At 27.9% G+C, this 20,917-nt stretch overlaps 1 protein-coding gene across 3 annotated transcripts in view; it reads left to right on the top strand.

Moving 5' to 3' along the window:
* LOC112593144 (BAI1-associated protein 3) overlaps nt 1–20,917 on the top strand; it is a 153,699-nt gene that overhangs the window by 124,985 nt on the left and 7,797 nt on the right. For 2 of the 3 annotated variants that reach the window (XM_025337460.1, XM_025337462.1), the window contains 14 exons: nt 2,498–2,720; nt 17,136–17,303; nt 17,393–17,437; nt 17,672–17,828; nt 17,939–18,157; nt 18,257–18,460; nt 18,821–18,945; nt 19,079–19,324; nt 19,402–19,453; nt 19,559–19,600; nt 19,995–20,143; nt 20,262–20,478; nt 20,578–20,652; nt 20,744–20,845. In XM_025337460.1, the coding sequence (XP_025193245.1) occupies nt 2,498–2,720; nt 17,136–17,303; nt 17,393–17,437; nt 17,672–17,828; nt 17,939–18,157; nt 18,257–18,460; nt 18,821–18,945; nt 19,079–19,324; nt 19,402–19,453; nt 19,559–19,600; nt 19,995–20,143; nt 20,262–20,478; nt 20,578–20,652; nt 20,744–20,845 (2,024 nt within the window). The remainder of the gene's footprint in view (nt 1–2,497; nt 2,721–17,135; nt 17,304–17,392; nt 17,438–17,671; nt 17,829–17,938; nt 18,158–18,256; nt 18,461–18,820; nt 18,946–19,078; nt 19,325–19,401; nt 19,454–19,558; nt 19,601–19,994; nt 20,144–20,261; nt 20,479–20,577; nt 20,653–20,743; nt 20,846–20,917) is intronic. The other variant, XM_025337461.1, reaches the window with a different exon arrangement.

Genomic DNA, 20,917 nt, shown 5'->3' on the forward strand with positions numbered 1-20,917 from the left:
CATAGTTTTAACGAATGGTAGTGATAAATTACGGCTGTGCGCATAAAAACTTTGTAGCTAATAACAAAACAAATAAAATAGATTTTAATGAATCCAAAAACTAGGTAAATTTTTAATAAAAATATTTTATTACTAAACGTTTTAAAGATTTACAGTCTAATTTATTATGCCATACTTTATTCGTTGCAACAAAGTATATACTAATATAAATCAGAAGTTTTTTTTATTTATTAAATATTTAATAGTAAAAGAATGAAATTATATTGTTTGAAGTTTTTTTTTTTATTATTATTAAAAGCATACATTAATTAAAATCCAAGAAAATCCCTTGAAAAAAGCTTCGTTTCCTAGAAAACCTTAGGATTTTAATATTATACTGATTAGTAAATTCATAAACGTTTTAAAAATAACAGTAATAAAATTACATCTAACGTAAAATGCTTATAATAATATTATAATTAAAACATCATAATATAATTTATAGTGTATGTATGAACAAGTCGTTTATTTAGCTTCCGAATAATTTAATGCAACTTGAAATATTTTCGTAGTATTCATTTATAACTATTAAATCATGTATTCAATATTTACCAGGAAAAAAAAATCGAATGTTTACAAGAAACCAATACAAATTATTGACACTGTAGCATTGTTTGCTTTCTTGTTTTTTCTACAGTCACGAATAATTAGCGCCGATTAAGCTCGTCAGTAATACGTGGTGGCCGTTAAAATATTAATTATTAAGTCATTAATCCCGCAGAGCTCGCACAAAATATACCAAAAATGTACGATTCGTGCACGACGCACAATATGGTATCTAATATGGTAAATAGTTTATTTGACCATTAGTGCCGGACACTGAAACATTAAAGCAATAAGTAGGATTATTTATAATACGCTATACTATATACGTTCGTGTTCGGACAATAATCCATGTGCATTACAGTTTTAAACTAGAAGTTCCCAAACTTTTTTTAATTCACGATATCCTAAATTATTTTCTTAAAATCTGGAGGCATCCTGTAGCAGTATATCGTTTATTTATTTTATATTTTGAATTTTTTTTTTTTTTTTTAATTAACTAGGTACAACAAAACATAATATACATTTATTATAATATTTTGTAAAAAAATTAATTAATTAATGCATTAAGCATACAAGTTATATTTTTCATGAAATCGTTTTTTTTTTTATAATTTTAAAAATAATTTATGTATGATTGTTATACACTTTAAATAATTTTACAACTCTCTCAATTCAAGTTCACAACACATCAGCCAAGACAGTTTACGAGTATATGATCATCAAAGAATACACGCGATCGTTGAATTTTCGGTTTCCTCTAAACGTATATATTATACCTATACATTCCTGAAATACTTTAAAACTTCACTTATGCTATAAAATACACACACTCACGAGAGCGCGCGCGCACACGCACACACATAGTCGTCATCGTACTCACGCAAATTACCAGAACTTTCACTTAAAGCGATGCACGTCGACTTTTATTTTTATTCTTTTACATTTTTTATTAAATTACACAATCTGTATTAAGTTTACAATAAAAGTAAGTGAAGTATGATGGAGAGACTTGTTGAAGAGCCCATCTCATTGATGGGACTTTAGGTCGATGGCTTTTAATAATATTATAATAATATGCGCTTTTTGAAACCTATTATTTATCCACTCGGAACAACCCGCAGCTCGCAATTATTGTAAAATCTCATCACCGCCAATACATCCGTACATTACATTAATGAGTTTGTATCATACAGAGTGTGCAACGCTGTATAATATCCGGAAGCCTAACCACGGGCACTTTGGAAGTGTTCGTCAATTCCGCTGAATTATCTAGAACCACTAAAGTATAATCATGTACACACCGTTTGCGTTTATCCCGAGTTGAAAAAAGTTCGGAGCACAATTATTATTATTTACACTGGCCGCTCCTAGAAAATATTTAATATTTATAAAATATCTCTTTAAAAAAAATATATAATAATTACACGTAGTCTTACCAATGTCGGTATATCAGGTCTGATATTGTTCGATTTCTGTGCACGTCGCGGTTAATGTCCATTTTCGGTAAGATCTTTTGCACCACGAGTACCGGAGTACCTGTATACAATTTTGGTGAAAGTTTGCGGTAGGTACCGTACAACATTAACGTAGAAATCTCTTCATCAGATTAGCTACAAAAAAAAAAAAAAAATAAAAAAAATAAATACAGTGAGTTTATGGAAAAATGACAGTTTAACAAATTCGCTAATTACGCGTAGGTACCTACTCCTACGAGATTCTATCTCTTGTGTAACATAAATCACAATAACACGCGCGCCGTGCCTATTGTAATGCCTATCTGGCGTGGCGTTCGCGGTATAGGTATTTTTAAACAGGTATATACCTACAATATAAGTGCATAATATTATTATTATTATTACGTGATTTTTATTACAACGAACCGTCGTTAATTGTTTCCGTGTCACGTCAACAGGATTCAGCGACCCGTACTGCATGCTCGGTATCCAGCCGGGCATGGTGTCCCCGCAACCCGGATCGGGCCTGCCGCCGTCGCCGGCCAACAACAGCCCATCGCCGTACCAGCCGCCGCTATCGCCGCGTCCTGCTCACGCCACCGCCCGCACGCTGTCCGAGGGCGGGATCGAGTTGCCAGACGGCCGGCACGATCATCACGACAAGCTCCGCAAACACCACAGGTATTTCGTGCACGTGTGCTTATACGACATGGGTAGTGAACCTTTTTCAGATCGTGTGTCGGAATTTCGTAGTCGGTTAGAAACAAGCAAAAATATCAAATACCGGTAATATTAGATTTGTGGATAATATCTATAGATTGGGAGAGAGTCGCTAAAATTGTCTAATAGTAGAGTTATGTACTTTTTTAGTCTTCATAAATGTTTTGATGAAACACAATCAGCATTAGCGTCTACAGCGATGTCTGTCTTGATATGAAACGATGGCGCTGTGCAGAGTTAAATAAAGAAATAATAATATTTTTCAACACTGTTAACATTTTGACCGATGTGCGACCTTTTGGTGCCACGCGCTCTACAAATTAATTTTATTTAATATACCAAACTCTTAACACAAAGCGCTCAAACTTCACTCCGCAAATAAATATATATATTTAATTTATAAATTCTGAGTAGAGCTATAAATGCATTGATTTTAAAATGGCACAAGAAGTAATATAATATATTGTGCATAATTTATTTGTGTATAGGTACACAATATTAAATTAAAATTCTGACGAAATTTTATATATATATATATAATTAACTTAAAGAAAAATTTTTTAAAAAAAATTAAAAAAATAAAAAAAAAATAAAATTAAATCGAAAAAATAAATTTTTTAATAAATTTTTTTTTTTTTTTTATATTTTTTTAAATTTTAAAAAATTCTTCTTTAAGTTAATTATATATATATATATAAAATTTCGTCAGAATTTTAATAAAAAAATTTATTAAAAAATTTATTTTTTCGATTTATTTTTTTTTTTTTTTTTGTTCAATTTGTGAAATATTTTTTACAATATTTACAAATAAGTATTTAACGAGATAGTTGTCGTTATCAAAGAAGCCAACCAGTGTTGGGAATTCGAGATGAGATTTGATAATAATCAGCCAATAGGTCTCGGCACCACGTTCTTTTAAGGCGCTTGCTGGGGTCTCCAGGGATGGTAAGGATGGAGAGTTCAGCTATTAGTGTAATTCAAAAATTATGCCGTAGAAACTTAAAACATTTTTTCTGTTTCGTAGGTATACTGACATACTGTCATCTTCAATAAGCAATAATATTAACAAACTATTTAAGCAGTTTTAAGAGATATATATCACAGACATATTCATTATTCACCCTATTAAAGAGTACGTCAATTGATATTGACTTTTAAGTTAAATGTCATATTTTTTGCAAAGATTAATTCAACTTTCTATATTAAGACAGTATTAATAATAATAACATGAAAATTAATATTAAACAACTATCCTAAATCCTTGTAAATAAAAAGCTGATTCATTTGCTTCTAACGCTTAGAACCGTTTTTACATGACAATATTATTTATCAATGAATTAAACTCATTAAAATAACCTTTATATCATCAATGACTTCTTACCATTTGATCTTACGACTATAAAGCAGATAGAGTTCTGAACATATAATTGGTCGTTGCCTTTTTCATTTTTATATCAGGCGTAAAATGACTTACACCCGTTGACTGATGTGATGTATAGGCAATTTTGGTACTCCAATTAACGATATCCTGATCCATTATATTATAATATAAATGAATGACGATTAATTTTTCAACGAAAATAACGCAATAAGTTATTAATTATTATTAACATAATATTACAAAGACAACATTTTAAAATTGATAATCAAAATGTATCTATCTAAATATAATACAGATATAGATCCACCTTGTTTGTAACGTGCTATGTCTATGGATTCAAATTGTTTTATCATATTATTAAGTAACATTGAAATTAGTTTAATAATAATATTTATACTATTAAAATGTAGAACATTTTTTGTTTACAAGATATATGCGGTATAAATTTTCAGCTTCTTTATTTTCGTTTCAAAGTTGGTTGTTTATTACTACGTGTAATTAATAATTAACTGAATTATATCCAACACATTATGGCTTTAAGACTTCAAGATTTTGGTAACTTATTTACTAGAATGTGCAAACAGTGTATTTTATAAGAAATTGAATAAAATAAAATTTTAATTTTGTTTGATTAAAATGTGAAATATATGAATATTTTTTTTTATCTTAAATTATCTCAAATATTTAATTATTAATTGATTTGTAGGACGTCATTATTGTTAATATTACTACTATTATTTTATATGTTTTGGTAATATACATTATAGGATACACAGAGGGAACTCAAGTTTTAACAGCACCCCTTTCATCTCATCGGTTGACTAAATTTTAATTGGATTTTCCGTCATAACCGCATTATTATACTGGGTTTGTTTCTTTTGTTCGTCAATTATTTTTAAGCGTACACCCAAAACCACACCTAGATTGAAATTTTATTATAGTCTATGCATTTTATGCCTAAGTTATTATGTACAATGATGAACCAACGTTTCAAGATAAGTATAATAACGTCGAAACTGCAGTCCTAAAGCGTATATACATGATTTACAGTTGTGGTTATTTTATAGAAATTGTATCACATTCCATAACAATTTAAAAATTCATGATAAATTGTTTCATAATAATATTATTATATAGTAATTTTCAATATAGAAATTTATCACCTTCGTTTATATTCATACATTGTCGTGATAAAAATAACCAAATTTCATATTAATTATTAGTTTCGTGCGATTTTATTTATTTTTAGCAATTGCACATACCTACTGTTTGGATAATTTTAATATTTCCACTGTGGTACCGATCTATCCAAGTTTTTTCGATGATTAACCAAAATATATAAGAATTATCAAGCACATACGAAATCTTTGAGGCTACGAGTTATTACTCGTAGCCTCAAAGATTTATTTAGGTTTACGAGCTCTCCATTTATCTGAACTGTGTAATATCTAACCTATATCAATTTCAGCTTGAATATAATCGATAATAAAGTGACCTCATCGTGTTTTTCTTAACAATCTTTTCTTTACCGTTACACGCGAACATCATACATCCAAGGTTTTGTAATGAGCTTTCCCTTTTTTTATTTTTTCATTTTATTCTCTTAATCTCAACGTGGTTGTTCTCTGCGGTGATTGCGGCTATATCCCCAATCTCTCTCTCCCATCGGTTCGCGTGTAATAATACAAGGTATATTTTTCATTAAACTATAAATTCATCAAGGTTTATTTTCTTTTTGTATTTAATCTGTTATCCACAACATATATATATATACGCAATAATTATACCAATTGTCTATTGTTTATTAGGGTTTATTCTTAAATTAAATTCAATTTAATTCGCTATAATATAATATGTTTTCCATTTGTGTGAAAAATGGTACAGTGTCTTACGATGGAATGTAATTTGTGCAGATAGTTTAAATTATCATTTGATTTATTATGATATTGTTTATTATACAAAACATTATTGTATAGACTATTATTATCTCTATATAATTTTATTATACTTATAAAATATTATTGAAACATAATTATAGTCATCAACACCATTGTTCATTAACGTTTATCATTGAGATAAATCTTTAAACCATTATGTCGATATATCATTAGGGATGAGCCAAGACAAGTCTTAAAAATACACCATCTGTCTAGCGTTGACATAAATCAATTGTTTTATAGACCGATAAAATAATTAACAATAAAGCTAGTGTAAAATTCATATGTAATCATTGTACACCTTCACAAATTATACATTTTAGTAATCATCAAGTGTTTCTAACGGTATAAGTAAATATATTGGTAAACTGTGGGTAAATCGCAGCAGTATATTCTTACGTAACTAAATATTTTACAGTTGAATCTGGTCTATAAAACTAGACTTATATTATGTACATATTTTTTTGAATTCTGATTACGTCAACTAATAATAAATTATTGTTATACTGAAACCGTATAACAATTAATAATATACGTATTGATTAAAAATTAACAAATGAGCTGTTTAAAACGAATTACGCTCATCTGTATAACCACTGTGTAAACTGTTACTAAAACACAACAAATAATCAATAAAATCTATGCACATTATAATAACACCACCGTAAATTATCGTTGTAAGTCGTGTAATACTATATAGGATATAGGGGATTTAAAATGGCCTGCCGTTTTATAATCATAAATTCACTATAACAGTTTCCAAAAATTGAGCTGTACTAAAAAATGCATGCATACGAGTAAAAAAAGCCTACAAATGTTCTCCATTAAATAATAGCCAATTTTCCATTCTAACCGGATCCGTTTCGAAAACGATTTCTACATATGTATTGACGTTAATGCCTCTATTATAATGGACTCTCTAAAAAAAGGTTCGTGGAGATTGACTAGGTACCTGTATTATCCCATTTAAATTGGACTTGTAGGAGTACTCATGTTTTTCACCGACGTTCGAAAATTTTCCGTTGCCCGTGTGAAACCAATATCAACCATTTCGTATTAAACATAATTAATTTCAGAAATTCAATAACCACAATTCGTAGATTTACTGTTTAGCACGCATGATTAATATATAAAATATATATATACAAAGTATCCGATATTTACTGACATTTAGTTTCGTTTTATTCGGTATATAACCTCACGTATTTTCACTAATAAAATATGTGAAAAATATTCAGCTGGTATTATAAATAAGTAGATTATTACTAAAATATTATATGTATTTATGTATACAAGATAATCAAAGTTTTTTATCGTGAAATTGTTTGGGATTGCATGGAGGTATACAGTACTTAAACTTGATTCTTGATAACTTCGTACATAGGTGATTTAAATTTATATATTTATATAAAAATAAAAATAACTGTATCATAGAATATACAAAAGTTCTCAGGAAATATGTTGTTTGAAAACTCAGAACCCGTAAGTATAAGATACGTGTACTAAGATTATAGCACGTGAATAATAATGCACGTTAGTTAATGTACACAACCCCCTACGATTCTCCCAAAACGCCATCACATATTACACATATACGGTCGACTATTGGTTTTGCAATGATTGCCGAGAATCGTTTACGACGCACTACACAGTCCAAAGATCGCTAGACCGTGCAAACAACCTTACAACAAAAAACAGAATCAAACACCAGCAGTTTTCGCGAACGGGAAAATCCAAGTAAATAATAATAACAGACAGTGTGTAGCCTAAACGTTAGAAATCGAAAAGAAATAATGCACTTCCCGCTCCCGACACCCCTCCCAAAATTCCACCACTGCCGTACCCTTAGCGGCTTACCCAACAACTATACCGCCGCTGCTACCCTCATTGTACCCACAAAAAATTGCACCCGCATGAGGCTCATACACACACACTCATGCTACAGCCGTCTGCCAATGCCGTCGTTGAAGTAATGTATCGTTCGTATAAAGATCTCATTTATAATACAAAAAGACGCCGTCCAATATAATATATTATAACGTCCTGAACTCAAAACGTATAATATTTCGAATCGTTTTATCGACAAATCATATTTTATCGTATAAAAGTCAGACCCTTTTATATTTTATTTTTTTTATAGGTATTTGTTTCATAATTGTTCTTTTTATTATAATATAGTAAGGTAAAATACATACCTGCAGTATGCGTTTAGATAACCGATGTTCACGTAATTTATAATCAAACTTTAAATAGACACTACGTTTTTCAGTCAAATTCGTATCTGCTTGTTTTAATTTTTTACTTTTTTCAACCCTTAAAGATATCTTCTGGAAATGTATGAAATAGTTTATTTACAGTAATAATTTTATAGACACTGAAGAATATTACATTTAAACTCATCAGTCATTCATTTTTAACTTACTGTGCTTGTTTTTTTTTTTTTTTTATATTTACATTGCAAATTTTATGATCGTATTCCATGTAAACATTTTTTACATTAGCCTTTTCCCTCAACGCAATAATGTCAATACTTGTTTTTTTACTAAATTAAAATATATTTTTCTTTTACAAATCGTAAATATTTTTTTTTTCTGTGTAGTTGCATTTTTCTTATTAAAACTCACTCAACCCCTATTCATTTATTAAAAATAAATAAAACATATAACTGTACTAATGTGTTTTTCCCAATCCACCACATTGATAGAAAAAAATTTATTCAAGCTGAATAATAAAAATATTATTCGTCGTTGAGATATAGCAAAAATTTCCAGTTAAAACAGAAAGAAGTTTTATACTATTTGTACGTTTTCCTCTTCAAATACTTACCAAAAACCGAAAAATTTATCACCCAACTCACAGTCACGTCTGATACACATTTGTAATGTTTGGCTGATATATTATCATCTACAGTAAAGTATACCACGTCCATGTCAGAGATACACCTATATCACGTTTAAAAGAATTTTGTTCAGTGTTCAGAGTTCAGCACCGTTTTTATTTTATTTTAAAATAATATTAACAATCTAATATCTATACTATTAATAACACAACAAGTAAATTAAATGGCACTGAAGAAAAAAATATATTAACATAAGATAATTAAAAGGGAAAACCCATTAGTATTACCTCTCGGATATATTAATTTTTTTTTTTTTTTAAAGTACTTGTAATTGTATTATTTTTATTGTTAAGGCCTCTCTTAGCCATTTTCCTTTTAGCTTTCTAGCGGTATTTTCTGGAGTAGTTGAAAAAAAGATATTTGGAAAGTAATATAATTTTTATGAATGGTCAGTATGTTGCAAAATCTATTATAACACTGGTGGGCTAGATTTTTGAATTTGAAGATAATATGTGCTATTGTGTAAATGTAGGTTGGAAACACTATGGGCAACCAATAAACTAATTACAAACTAATTGTCTGAAATGAGTATTAGACGGTTTTGCTTAAACTTAGATGTAAATGCTGTATAACCCCAAGTAGGAACAATGATAGATTTTTTTAGATGGAAATTTTGTTTTTGAGAGGAAGTTTAAACTTAATGATTGGATGAAGAAGGTAAAGAGGTGAGTTACATTGTTTTCTTTTTTTTTCTTTTTGGAATGATATTTTCAAGTGAATCTTTATTCTTTACGCAATAAATTATAATTAAACAATAAATGCTTATCTTATGTTATATTGTATGCAAACTGCTATGTTGTATGTCATATGAATATTATTTTCGTCAGCTATTATTTTTTTTTATCTAATACACTCGCTAACGTTCGGGAAAATACAAATAAGCAAAAACAAATAACTAAAAATAAGATGTTTTTCACACGTATTATTATTTCCGTATTGTTCATATCGACTCATCATTAATAAATTTAGCAAGTATAAGATTTAACTGTAATAATATACCAACAACATTTTTTGAATACTTTAACACTTCATTTGTTTAGCACACGATATTGTAACGATTAGAATACTTATACGCAGTAACAATTTAAGGACTGAGCAAGTGTTGGGTGGCCGGGTGGGTAACTCTCAATAATACACTGTTTATGTATACATTTAACTACTTGTCCTGAAATTTTTAATACACGTTAGTATAATGCTGCACATTTTGCAATTTATTTTCCACTTTTATTATGTTGTTATAATTTATAGTAGGGCCTTGCATCAAAATTAACTAGAATCAGCAACACTCCTGAAAGCTCTTCAAAAATCCAACACCCAAAACTCATACAGCCCAAATTATTATATTTTATAACATTATAATCCGAATATTTTTATTTTACAAATGTAATGAAATAATAAATAAATTCTTATTTATTTTTATGAATAGTTGGGTATTTTGTTTAGTAAAAATTATTAACAAGAATAATTTTGCTATCAGTTGGTATTAATAAAATTATTAAATATTTATCGTGATCAACATAATATTAATTGTTTGATATTTATGTATTAAGCTTAGCTTCATATCAATCTATTCTACTAGTATTATAATATACAAGCAATATTTTATGAAAATAATGATAATAATAATAAATATAATAATTAATAACTAATACATTGTACCTAACCTAAAAATATAATTACGCAGTTTTTACGTTTTTCCTTATTAATGCTCGTATTGACTCACACCTGAGTAATAACGATTATAAGAGTTCAAACATTTATTTAATTATTTTATTGAATAACCTAAATGCATACAACATCAGAAACCCGAAAGCCAGATATTTTATTCTGGCACAAAAACCTGATTCAATATTATTATATTATATATCATTATTATTATTATTATTATATTAAATCATAATTTTCACACTTCAAGTATTAATAACTTTATTACAAACTTCACTGGTTACACTAGACTATAACTAATTTAATTTAATTTTTCTTTAACTTATTTCAATAATACACCGCTATGTTTAATACTTACTCAGAAATTTATTTGATGTTTTTACGATTTGTAATCATCGTATTGAACACATGAACTATCTATAGAAGATATTATAGAAGTGTAGGCTTTGTTGTAAATAATATATACGACACTATCAACCATCTGAAAACAACATAAATAAGACTCTAGTTATAAATCAATACTATTCTGTTGTTATCAATTACAATACACTATCAATCATAATAGAGTAGACATATTACACAACAACGTTATTATTATCATTACAATTGATATTTATGTTAGTTTTGATTACTTCTAGTATTAAATAAATACATGTAGAACTAGTACTATAATTTATAATATATTATGATATATATATATATATATTGTTTAGAAATAATATTTTATTATTATCCACTCCAAATATAAAATAATCATTTTATTTGAATTTAAAAGATTTAAATTGACTAGGTACTTATTAAACAATTATGCTTTTTATACAAAATTAAACCTATTTTTTGATAACACAAATCTTGAAATCACATATTTTCATGTATACATGAATGGTTATAACTTATAATGATACGTACAGTTATATCATAGACAACACGAACTCATCAATATTCTTTAACGATCGCGAACTTTAAACCGCATTGACATTATAATATTATGATAATATTTGTACTTATTATGTTGTAAAATTTCAGCAAAATATTGAAACATAAATGATCAAGTTCAATAAATAGATAGGTATTATGTTTTAAGTTTGTAACAATAAATTTAAAATGTTTGTCAATACTACGTTATAATGATAGGTATAACTACCGTATTAGCACCCACCGCAGTAATAACTAATTTAAAGGGATAGGTTGAGTAAAACCTAATATATTTTATGTTTAAAATTAAAAGTTTTTATTTAATGTAATTACTTGACAGTAATTTCTAATTACGCATTATTTAACCGAATCCATTAACTTGTAAACCTATACAAACATAATATTTTCCATAGAATTTAAACGTTAAATTTTAAGTCGTAATGGTATTATTAAGTCATAATGTTTTATAGACCTTGTTTATAAACGTTTTAACTATTAAAATTGAATAGCATTAACATAATTAATGATATTTTTCTACTAAGCGAGTTAATTTTTTAAACCCATGAGTTTAGAATTTTTTTTTTTTTTTAATTCTAAATTTTAAATAATTAAATATTTTTTTGTTTATTTTTTTTTTATTTATTTATCCATTTATTTTTATTTTTTGACGTTTGTGAGAAATAATTGTTTACAATACACACGTACCTTCCTTTTACACGTATTGTTCCATAAATAATACGAGTATTTCATGTTCTTTATTTCCTAGCGTGTAAAAATAAAATACAGAATGGTCTGCCAAGTTTATAGGAACAATAAGTTAAAGTACCTACCAAAGTCACCTGTAACACTATTAACTAAACTGCTTTGCTGAAAAATGTATGTACGACTAAACGACTTCTGTGAGCTAGTTGCTATTTTTGTTTCATAATTTAATATATTATTTTTAAAGCCATGAATAATCTCTGATTATATTTTTATTTTTTTCGAAACAGAATCCTTAAAAATTACTTTATTAAAGTACATTTTTTTCTTTACAAATTATAAATTCTTTTTTTTTTTTTTGTAAATAATTGTATCTTATATAATATTATTATCACACACAATAAATAATAAAATGTTATGCTTAACGATTTCTAAAGTTTATTGATAAGGCTTTTTAAAACAATAAACTTTTAGATCACTATAACAGTATTAAACGAAATTTAAAATTGTATTGACTGATAATTTTTTTTTTTTTTTATTTTAAAATGTATATCATAAATAAAATCATATTTCTAATATGCACCACAGCTAGTACTATAGCCTATACTTTACGCCGTGTTACACCTTTTCTTTAATGATATAGTTATATATTATTAACTTAAAGAAACAGTATAAACTATAACAATCACGAAATTGTTGATTCATTTAATAACAAAATAAATTAAGTAACTAAATATGTAAGTATCAAACAATAATTTCTTTTACACTTTATTTAAAAATAAATAAAATACAAAATTCCGTAAACATAAATTTAATAATAACTAAAAATATGTACTTTGTTTTATTAATTATTAAAAATCCATGGTAAACAACCATTTCAATTGATGCGAAGTAAACATCATAAGTTATCATTCTTTACTTTGTTTCAAAATAATATCATGTTGTCTTTCAATACAATTTAATTTTGATAGATCTATCAGATTTGCATTTATTAAGATTATAAATAATTTAACTATAGTAAATAATAATTAAAATTTAATTTTTTAATTTATAATATTTTAATTAATTTTATACGATTATAAAATTCAGAATAAACTAATTTCATCAATAAGAATTTCAGACTTAAGTACGTTATTAATATTTAACTATTCATTGATATGTATAATTGGTTTTAGAACAAAATCAGAACACTATTTTAAAATTATAAAGAGTAATACTGCAAAGTGACTTTAAACTTTAAAATATTAATGTGTGTACTGATGTTTCATATTTTATGCACGTTATAATATATTCATTATTTGTACGTAAAAAAATCAATTACTTTTTTTTTTAGAAAATTTAAAGAATTCTTTTTGTAAAAAAAAAAAAAAAAAAACGTTATATCAAGTTATGCTTTTCGTAAGAAATTATACAATTATACGACATAAAATATTCTGATGAAAATATAGTCAGCAAATATGCACCGTCAAATAATACAGAGTACATAATATAATATGTAATATAATATCTATATAGAGCATATCATTATTATTATTATTATTATTATTATTGGAGTATACACGTTAAACCGTTGACATATGATTTACGTGAAAAACTTAATAATATATCTTTATAAAATTATTATTGTCATGCACATTGGTACTTGTTATATTATCATATATCTAATAATAATTACTGATGTTGATTTTTAACGTAATCGAGACACGTTACAACTTTGTATAAAATATAGTATATTTACATAAAAAAACAACTTTTTTCACCCCATGCAATACTTAGAAATATTATTACAAAATAAATTTAATATGAAATATATGTATATATATATTTATGTATTATAACGACGAAAATATTCTATATCATCACCACACGATTTTCTGATTAAAAGACGACACTATCTTCAGAGTGTCATATTTCATTAGACGCGTTATGATATTATTATTGTAAGTTTTTTTATATATATATATACCTAATATATTGTAAGTACAAGTCATTTTATTCGGCCAGTTGATGGGCTCCGTAATACACGCGTAAAATACATTATACACCGTGAATAATAAAATGTAATCTTATAATATATCACAGAGTGTGTAACATACACGAATACGTATAGTCATATTTTAAACTCGTGGTTCAGAGAGAAAAAAAAAGATAAAACGCTTTATTGCCTTATTGGTACACTACGCTAACACGTATTTAGTTATAGCATTCGATTTATTCTTACGTGACCGAAAATGATATCGTAATAGTTAATCCCGTAAATGTGCCTGCATATTAAAAGATCGTGTACTCGACGTCCCAGCACTTGTCCGAAAAGCCATACCAAATAATTTCGGTGACTTAATTACCTAAAATATATCATAATGTATAATCTAGATACATATCGATATAATTAAGGAACGAAAAGGAGTAAATATCTTTGTCACCTAATATATTTCAAGAAGCAAAAGTCAGTTATCACAGCATGATCACGTTCCACGATAATCATGTAATATTATAGTAGTGTGATTAATAATTCGTCTCGATTGATCGCCATTTACCACCTAAATGCAATTTTTTTATTATCTATAAATTTACAGGTTGACCGTTTGTTCTTGTAAGTAGTATGTACGCATTCTTACGAATTTTTCACAAATTATGTCATAATAAAGTATGTACATTTGCATCTATGTAACAGTATTTTTGAAAGAAAAAATATCATGACTTTGTATTATTCAAAAACGACTCTGTTTCAATGAAAAAAAAAAAAAAACTATTAATAATTTAAACTTTATAAAATATTAATACATATTGAAAACATGATCAATTGAAATTTCAAAAGTAAACTAGACAGTTGTTTTTTTTTTTGTATTGATTAAAAATCGATAAACGAAAACAAGCTAATGGAAGTAGAAGTAAATGTCCTCTTCATTCCGTGAGCATGCTGTCTGTAGTGTAGATCAACAACTGCTCAAAGATATTTTAAGTGAGAAAAAAGTTTTATGAGGTCAAACACGCGTGGCAATTTTGACGATCGAGTTTAAACAAGATCGAATAATAATAATAATAATAATAATAATAATAATAGCATATAATTCAAGTATATGATATAAACTTTCAAGTGGTTTTTTAAAAGTCATTGATTAGAATTTTAATTATTACTGTGATTCTTTACTGCTTCAACAAACAGGAACACAAATAATTTTATTTAAGTTTTCATTTACAAATAATTATACCATTGAATTTAATTGTATTTTTTTTTCTTTTATATTTTTAATTTAAAACAGTTACTGTTAATTGTAGCATGTATAAAATATAAATACTTTTTTCAGTGCTATAACTTCTACGTATGCTTGAAATTTATTGCGTTTTAAAATTACTGCAAGTCTTCCAATATATATATATATATTATATATATACCTTACATAATCATCCCGATCGACGAAATCAAAGTATAGATTATCTTATCTGTACCTGTTGATAATAATGATTGTTCAATTTTCCAAAGAAAAGGGCTTTTAGCACAATCTGAATAGAAAAATGTTCCGATTTATAGTTTACATAGTGGCACAAAGTTTAAACCGTCCACGAATACTAACCCCAATACCCACCACAATATAATATTATGTTAAAAGTAAATGCGGTAAACGTCAAACTATCATCCGCTCGTTTGGTGTCACATTACAGAATAATGGGTTGGGTGTTTATTAACCAAAATCTAATAAAATATGCTATAATAATATTATATTTTCGGATAAGTATCAACCAAACTCAAAAAATACATTAACGTGATTAAACCGAATTTTCACGAAACTCAGTTGCATCGTTAAGAACTTGATAATGGGAAAAAAACTGACTTTATTATGTCACCGTGCTAATTGCGTGTTTTTATCGCCGTTGAAAAACACCGCGTGTCGTGTGCGGTAAGAAACACGCGATTTTATTTTACATGATTTTCGTGAAAAATGTTTTAAAACTCTGCGATTTGTTCAATGATAAACTACACAGTACCTATTCCACCTACATAATAGCAACAAACAAAAAATAACTATAACAAAAACAAAAAATCTCAGCACGTAAATGAATTATAGTTTTTTGTTTGTTAGTTTTTGAGTATTGCGTGCTTACGGGATTTTAAGAAAACATTTTAAGGCTAACGAAATATGTTTGCTTAATATAATAATAATTATAATATTATATTTTAAAAATATAAACACAAAAATAACCTTTCATTTTTTATTTTCGTCTAACTAATTTATAATGTCATATTAACTTATATACCGTAAAGTGCAAATTTTCTTGTGTTTAACGTACTTTGAAATTACTAAACTTATTTTTAAACATCAATGTAAAATTAAATACAAATTTCAAAGCGTAAGAATAATAAAATTATCTTATTTTTAAATTAACATCATTATAGAATTAAAATTATTATTTAATTATTATGTCTTTTGAATAAGTGGATAAGTTAGTAAAGAATAATTTTGAACATGGAAATTCAAATACTGCAAAGGTAAAGTGTCACGAAATTTCGTATTTGAAAAACGATATTTAGATTAATGCACTAAAAAATAAACTTGGTTCACCAAATGCATATTAAGTTTTTAAAAATGTACATATATTATGATATAGATCCATCAAGTACATAATGATACGTTAATAACTTATAAATTGTAATAATGGTAATAAATTCAACTCGATAATAACATATTATTATCATAATACATGTTTTACGTAATATACAGATAGTTTAAATAAGTATCGAATAAGGCCTGGTATATTTTATGGGCTTTATCGTTAACGTCGTTTTTTTTATATCAACCAAAGCGTTAAGAAAATTATCTTTTAGGCCGACGTGCGTTTGTTTATTATTTTTTTTTTTTTTTGTGTGTGTGTTTCAGTTTTAGATTGAGTTTCAAAAGAAAAGAAAGGGGTGGTTGTTCCGGAGGTAGTGTTTATGGTTGTCGAGAACATCGGGACAGCATATCGGCTGTTCCCGCACGGTTCATCCAAGCAACCAGCGTACGCAGAGAGACGCTTAATCCAAAATGGGGTGAAAATTTTATGTTGTAAGTATCACAAAAATCCTGTCCATAATATATTTATTTTAATATTGGATATCAATAATTTATACTTTAAATTTATTTATTTTTTTTAGTGACATCGATGACGTGACCAGTGATATCTTACACTTGGACATATGGTATGATTAACGATGATTTTTTTTTTTCATATAAATTACAATACGAATAGAATTTCCAAAAAAATTTCATGTAATTTGTATATTTCCATTTATATATAAGTTTATATATGTATATATGTATTATAAACATCATACTATTGTAATATATTTTATAATACATATTATAAAAATATTAAAAAATTATTAAATAACCGAACGTGTAAAATATTTTATTCATTAACATGTGGTATGCAGGGACCACGACGATGAGTCTTCGGTGTTAGATGCTGTTAGCAAATTGAACGAAGTGAGAGGCGTCAAGGGCTTGGGGAGGTTTTTCAAACAGATCGCTCAGAGTGCTAGATCTGGTAGCCAAGACGATTTTTTGGGATGCATTAATATACCAATTCAAGTAACACACATACATTTATATATATATATATTTAGGTTTAAAACCATGAACTACGTCAACGTATGTACATTTATCTAACAAAATATTGTCACCAAAATTTTACTGAACAGGACGTACCTTCGACGGGCCTAGATAAATGGTATCAGCTAGAAGCCCGGTCGCAGCGATCTAATATCCAAGGTAATATACGGCTGAAACTTTGGTTGTCCACTCGTGAAGATCACGGCCAAGCTAGCACGCAAAATCATTTCGACAACTGGACCGACGTGCGACGTAATGAAAGACTGTTGACCATATTTGCCGATTACGAAATGTCACTGACAAAATCCGTAAGTGCAATTTAAAGCCATAGAAATTCGTCAATTTTGGCGTTGTAATTTTATTCTACTGAATTTACATTGCTATTATTATAATTATTATTATTTTAGAGCTTGTGGAACGGTGAACTCTGTCACGAGGCGACAAGCATACTTCATCAGCACGCCGTACAGAGCGGAGTCTCCGAACTTCAACTGGCCGTGATAAGATGGTTAGCTTTCAGCCATATACCATCTATAGACCCACAGTTTCTTTTGAAGCAATTATCTCAATTAGAAGCTGCTTGGGGAGAACAGACATTAACCGTCGAAGAGGTCAGTGGTTGTTGATACAAAATGTTGTGTAAACACATCTTAGCACAAAAATTTGCCTTTATAATGCATACATTTTTATTAAATTCACGTGTCCATGTCTTTATATTTAAATTCAATACATTTTTTAATTATTTTTAATTCGTAAAAAAAGTCTGATATTATATTTCTTTGTTTATTTTGATTTAAATTAATGCCACTCGTTGTAAAATACATAACTCGATATCGTGGGTATGAATACGTGGTTAGTAAATCCAATATTGTTAGTTAAGTTGTGTATAAAAACTTAATAATTTTTTTTTTCATAATTCAAAATATAATGACATAAGAAGAATTTTGTACCAACAGAGTAATTTTTTCTAGGAGGATTGGTTAGCTGACTCTTTCAACGTTTTCTTAGACTATTCCATGCAACTTATCCGAAAATATCGCAAGCTTTTTCCGCCGTACCATCACACGTCGATGAATCGCTTGGAGTACATTCTCAGGTTAACAATTATTGAAAAAATATTTATAAATTTGTTTTCAATAAATATTAACTATTCAGATTCGGCTGATATTTTGAAAATCAATTACTTGTTATAAACTAACATGAATTTCTGGTGGTGTTTTATATTGTAGATGTTTGAGTCGATTGTCACTGTCAAAAGCTTATGGTAAATGTTGTCCTTTTAATAAGGATATCCGTGGTGAAATTGGCAACGCACTCAGAATTGGTACGAATGAGTGGTATGAAGAAAATAGAAAATTCATGGCAACCGGACAGCACGATCCGGAAACCCAGCTCAAAGGATTTGTGAGACTGGTCACTTCCGTGTTGATTGACCTACAAAAAGGCGTAGAACACTACAACGTTTTATTTGAAAAGTAACACAATTTTTCATTAGTGTTTTAATCTAAAAATATTTTTGGTTTGTTAACAATTTATTTTATTTTTTTCACAGTATAAACGGTGTGTTTTATTACGCGGCGATCTACAAGCAACACGAAAAATTAGTAAGTACTTACGGACAGTAAACGTTATTATTGAAGTTCTAATAATTTCTAATAAGCCGATCGATGATTCAGTTAGTAGTAACAAATGGTATTGTATTTTCTCAGTTGGCAAAGGGATTTTCAAATCATTTGGACATAATCATAGAGGTACAAAATATAACAAGATCCCGTAAATGAATATTAGTATCCTCGCAGTAGTATTCTCCATGCTGCAATTCCGTTGCCAATAAAATCATTATTATGTGTTTTGCTATTAGGGGCCAAAAATATTATTAAATGTTTGTTAGAAGTGTTTTAACGCTTTATCCGATATGAACATATTGTTGTGCCAATCGATATAATTATAGAGAGATTTTTTTAAAAATTGTTCATAGATTTTAGTTTTGATATCATATGAATATATGATGCATATAGATGTTTGTGAATTTATATGTATGTATAGAGTGATGTTTAGTTGAGAATGTTATAAATGTTTTTTTTTCATTCTTAGTATTATTTTAGCATTATTTTTTTTTTTAACTATATGATTCTATAATTACAGTTGTCCAACGATCTAAGCCAAGAAATAGCTCCAATTTGCAAAAAAGTGAAAGGAGCCGATTTTGGTATGGACACTCCACTATCTCCGACAAACTCCGAAACTGGAGAATCACTGTTCGAGCTGTATCTAGCCGTTCAAGAGTTTATCAGGTGATTACAAAATTAAATTACCTACCGAATATCGAATTAAAATCAAATTAATACATGGTGTATACTCAATAGTTATTGTAATGTAAAATATATGATTTGTAATCAATATCATAATTAGGTACCGCGAGCATCTCAATGCGTCCGATTACCAAGGCCTGTCATCACAATGCTATTACCATTGGTTCGAACCAGCTTTAGAAAAATGGCTGGACCTGGCCAAATTGAAAATCGTCCAACGTTCGAAAAAAGCACTAGAGTTAAGTACGATCTGTCAAGGAGAAATGATCGTAAAACACTCGACGTCCAGTAACGACGTGGTTACAGCGCTTTGCCACGTGAGTAAAATAGAACAACACAATACAATAGTGTCTCCTTGTAACATCGTGTGCTAGACATTTTTGACGTTTAATTTATCTTATATCGTGTTTACACAGATGAAGGAATTCTGGAAACACCTCGCCTGGCCAGACCTGATCCAATCGTATAATTTCGTATTGAAATTACTAGACGTAATTTTGCTTATTCTTTTAATTATAATATAATCTGCGCAAGACATTGCAAATTTAAAAAATAAAAATAATAATATTTCTTTTTTTTCAGGCCATGTGCGAAGCGGTCTTGTTTTATGCCCAATTGGTTCACCAAAGGCTAAAAGATTCCGGCTTTTACGATGACGTTTCTGCGTTCAAAACGTCCGACGAAGTATGTAAATCACATACCAAACGCACATTTTATTATATTATTATAAATGTTAATTAAATGCTGGGCATTAAC

Source organism: Melanaphis sacchari, unplaced genomic scaffold, assembly GCF_002803265.2.
Source record: "Melanaphis sacchari strain LSU unplaced genomic scaffold, SCAv2.0 Contig1_pilon_pilon, whole genome shotgun sequence".
Lineage (NCBI taxonomy): Eukaryota > Metazoa > Arthropoda > Insecta > Hemiptera > Aphididae > Melanaphis > Melanaphis sacchari.